At 23.7% G+C, this 4,926-nt stretch overlaps 1 protein-coding gene across 1 annotated transcript in view; it reads right to left on the bottom strand.

Moving 5' to 3' along the window:
- The window catches only part of LOC105620661, a 3,508-nt gene extending 1,863 nt beyond the window's left edge, over positions 1 to 1,645 (bottom strand). The window contains exon 1 of the mRNA XM_012202150.1: positions 1,542 to 1,645. Within this exon, the coding sequence (XP_012057540.1) occupies positions 1,542 to 1,624 (83 nt within the window). The 5' untranslated portion in view covers positions 1,625 to 1,645. The remainder of the gene's footprint in view (positions 1 to 1,541) is intronic.
- Positions 1,646 to 4,926: the final 3,281 nt, after the last annotated feature.

The following is a 4,926-nucleotide window of genomic DNA, read 5'->3' on the forward strand; positions in this document are numbered from 1 at the left end:
CCGAATTAGTAACATGTAATAGCCTTAAATTTCCAACTTAATGTTTTTGATCTAATATAAAATATTCTAAAAGTAACTATTATTTTCGAATAGAAATCACTATGTTTCCACTTTTTTTTATAAGTTTCATTGTTGCACAGAATAAATTATTGTGAAGTAAGATAATGATAGACTCGCAAGCTAAGAAAATAAATTCATTATTTTGGAGAAAACTGTATACAGAAGTAAGATTTATTATTACATCCATGATACAAGTTACCGTAGTAAATAGTTCCAGTGACACACAATACAGGTCACCCACAATAAAGTTGCAAGATTTCATGCTTCTTTGCATCATGAACAGTAATAATTTTTGCATTTGTACAGGCGCCACATACCATTGAGTATCGTATCTAGAAATTATCATATTTTCGTATTTCATTATACTAAAAAGAAACTATTCAATTCATCGCATTCGTGCATTTAAACATAAATAATAAGAAGTTATAGAGTCGTTATAATTGTAAGTATTTGCTTATTAATTTCAGTAATTCTTTATATTTGTCTATAATATTAATGATTGATTTATTATGAAAATAATTCTGACGTAAAATATTGAAATTACATATACACAATAATGTTTCATTGGCACTCACGTTTTTCTAAAAATTCCTGTACTACTATCTATAATCTTCTGTCCCATGTAATTACATATAAACAAATAGGAAAACTGAGCAAATACAAATACTACATGTAGTGGTACGAGATCTTTTCTTTCATCCGGTAAAATAGTAACTTGACAAAGCTAAAATGTATTGAAAAAACATGCATTATATTTATATTCTCCATGTACTTGAGTAAATAGACATGAAAATATTTTTATTAATATTATTACGATTAATTTATAGTGTTAATAAATTAATTTTTTACTTACACGGAATAAGTTTATACTCAAAGAAGCTACGCCCAGAATACTTAGAATAAAATATGATACTGATAATGTAGATGACAAATATTCAAAATACCTTTTAAAAATTTTTTATTGTATCATTAAAAATATTTGTCATAAACAGTTGTGAAAACTCAAGATATAATATGTGTAACATATTAATTAATAATAAAATTATGAAGACAAATAAAAATCGGAGTACTCGTAATAATGAGAAATATGGAAAATATTTATAAATTATGCAATAAAAATTAAACAAAAGTTTTCCTTTACTAAAATAAAATGCCTATAAAAGACATTATCAGAAAAACAATAATTGAAAAGAAAGAAATAATTCTAAAAAATCAAAACAATGCTAATATTATTAATGAAAGTAATAAATTACCAACTCGAGAGTTCTTTGATGAAGCTCTACAGCCTCAATTAATTTAACACGGATAATATTTTCTTTATTTAAGGTTAATGACAATGATACATTCTTATCCAATGCACATATTATTCGATAGCTATAACAAATGTGGAATAGCCAATAATTACATGCAATTACTAGATTAATTATTTTTTCATATATATAATATATAAATATAATAATATATAAATTTTTATATTTTACCTAACTATTTCAAACATGCCGCAAACATGATAAAAGTACGCAAGAGCCAAAGTCTCCGTAGCTAAAACAGTCGTAATTCCCATAACAAGAGCTATGATTATGTGCAATAATATTGGATAAAAATATTTCTGTTCATCCAGAAAGTATTCTACTAGAAATGGTAGTTGTCGCGTACGTGATTCATTTAATGGTGCCACAATATCAAGAATATCTGGCAAAAATGGTATTGAAATGTAAACAATAACGGAAGGATAAACTACGCCTGAAATCATACAATACCTAAAGTGATACGCTGTAAGAAAATACGAATAAGTCATTCACAGAAAACTAAAATATTTCTACTTCATGTGTTGTGTTTGGTTCGATACACAGTTGGAAAATTTGTTAAATTTATCATATTTCATACTGAAATTGTTTACTTAAACAGTTTTTTGTATTAATTTAATACAAGATAAATGTGTCAGAAAGTAACACAAATATTACGTAAAAGAAGTTAACACAAAAAATGAAACATAAATACAATTTGTAAGCATATTTCTTCTAAATCAGCATATTTCTTCTAAAATTTTATTAAAATTTTAATAATATAATATGTTAAATTAACTATGTTATTCAATATGTTAAATTAACATATTTAATAATAATTAAATTTGACTTTTATCAAACAAACACATTTTATTCATGTATCTCAGAATCTTTGTTTTAAAACATTATTTATATGTTACTTATTCGTTCATAAATTATATTATTTTAACACTAAGAAATGTTGAATAATTTAACAAAATATTAAAATAACAATCACATTATGTTAAATTAATATTCGGACAAAAATTCGATACAAAATTTTAATAAGGACTTGAGTGACAGTTTCTAACACAAATACGAAATGTTTTTACTTATCCTACCCACAAATGTATACATATATCTTCTTGCAGTCTTGGCATATTTCCGTATTATTTCAACTTCTTCTTCATCTTGTAATACATTCCAATCAATTCGAATGTGTTCATTTAATTCTTTAATCTGCTTCATGTGTTAAGTTTATTAAGAAAAACTCATATAATCGGTGAATTAATTTCAAGAAACAACGTACCCTTTGAGATTGTATATAAAAAGTACTATATTTTAAAAGATAAATTATGGAAGGAATAGCAAATGACAGATCGGTCAACACATACTCCAAATTAAATTCTATTGTAAATAATTTCAATAACTGAAATCATAAATTATCTACATATTATCGAGTTAACAAAACGATTTCTCCTTTTATCAATTAAGAACACAAAGTATACATTTCTATGAACAAATCAAAGAATTACATTTATATAAGTAATCTTTTACATATTTTGTTTTATTAAGCTTTAAATAGCTTATTCATGTTTTAAATTTTTATTAATATTTGTAATATAATTTTTAAAAATATTCTTATTCAACAACATATTATGCAGAGCACATTGTTCATTATATATTTGCAAAAATAATTTATTTTCACCCATTTATTAGAATTGGTATTTGAATTTAAAAATATTAAATAAAAATATCATTTGTAACTTGAACAAAATATACAATTAAAATATGTATATATATATATATATACATATACATATATTTGCAAGATCATACTAGGAATATCATTTTGCTATATGAGTGTAAATAGTCATTTCCGACATACTTTTGCATAGATGAATTTATTGCCAAAAGTTGGTTATCACGTCATAATTTTGAGAAAATGTATTAAAGAGGCAGAAAACGATAATTTTAGGTCTTTAAGATATTATAGAACTAATAGCAAGTGTTTTTATTCAATTTGATTATTGCCACGTTAAAGTATCAACTTTTGGATTTAAAATGGATTTTGGTTCATGTTAATATCATTTTTTGTGTCCGAGACAAGCAAATTTAAAAAAAAAAATAATTGCTTTCCTATGTAATAATATCCGACAAAATTTAACTTTCTTTTCATCAAGAGTGTGATGGTCATTTTTGACATATTTTTTCCTGTTGAACACGAATCCATTAATGAAAGTTAACTATTAGATCAAAATTTTGAAAAAAATAGCGTCGAAGGGAATCACATTTTGGATAACCAACTTTTTGTTATAACTGAGTGCCAATTGTTCGAATAACGAATGTTTAGCGAATAAGAAAATATCAGAAATAATTATTCACATTCGTCTAGCGAAAAAGGTCAAATTATTATACAATATTATTATACAATGTTTTCAATATTATTATACATGTAACCCTATGTTTTAATGAAATAATTCTAATATTAAAAGTAAAAGAACTAATATCTTTTTAAAATTATATAAAAAAATTATATAAAAAACTTCAAAACAAACAATTACAGAAACATATATAAAAAGTGTTTATATACATTCAAATTTAGCTAATAGGATTTTTGTGCTGCGATGTTAAAAAATAGTTATCTAATACTTTGTATAAGTAAAAATATTATAAATGAAAAAATGAGCAATAAATCAAATAAATATACTATAAATGAGTTGTTTAAAGATAAAAGATTATTGTATAACATAGAGAATATAACATAGAGAAGATTATTGTGTAACATAGAGAATATAACATATGTATGTAAGATTATAATCTAATAAAATACTGTTAATATATTATTATATGAGTATCAATATTCCACCTACATGTAAATATAATTCTATTTTGAATATTATGTAAATTATATGTAATAATTATATGTAAATAATTATATGTAAATATTATGTAAATTATTATATATATTATACCTGAGCAATTATTAAAAATAGAATCGTAAAAATGAAGAAAATTATGTGAATTCGTTTAAGGAATGAGTCACCATACGGCCATAGACCAAGTAACAATAAAAAGATTCGATTGAGTTTATAGTAGTGATATCCAAGAAATTCCATTTCTCTTTAAGAAGTTTGTTGCGTACGATTGTTCAAAGTGCTTTGGTCTCTTTCACTTCAGCATTCAGCAATACTCTTTATTAGAAACTGTTTTTCCTTTAGAAAAACCTTTCGTCTATAGTGTCAGATATTAACCAATTTTGCAAATTCCAATTTAATGTAATAACTATAAAAAGCGAAACAATAATGATAAAAAAATATTCGAAGCACGATAAGAAAAGTGATGTTGGCAATTATGTACATTATGCTCTTATACTATGCATTCTATTAAATTTTATCAAAGTGTTTCTTGGAACTACTTTATTTTATTTGTTATCCACGCAAGCGCAGTTACTTCCTATTTCACTTAATCTATATATAGTTTATTCTCCTGCTTGTTGTGCATTAATACATTTCGTAATTTTATCTATAAGAAATACAGAGACATAACTCTATATATATATATATATATATATATATATATATAATAAAGTATAGTATAT

This window comes from Atta cephalotes (assembly GCF_000143395.1).
Source record: "Atta cephalotes unplaced genomic scaffold scaffold00028, whole genome shotgun sequence".
NCBI lineage: Eukaryota > Metazoa > Arthropoda > Insecta > Hymenoptera > Formicidae > Atta > Atta cephalotes.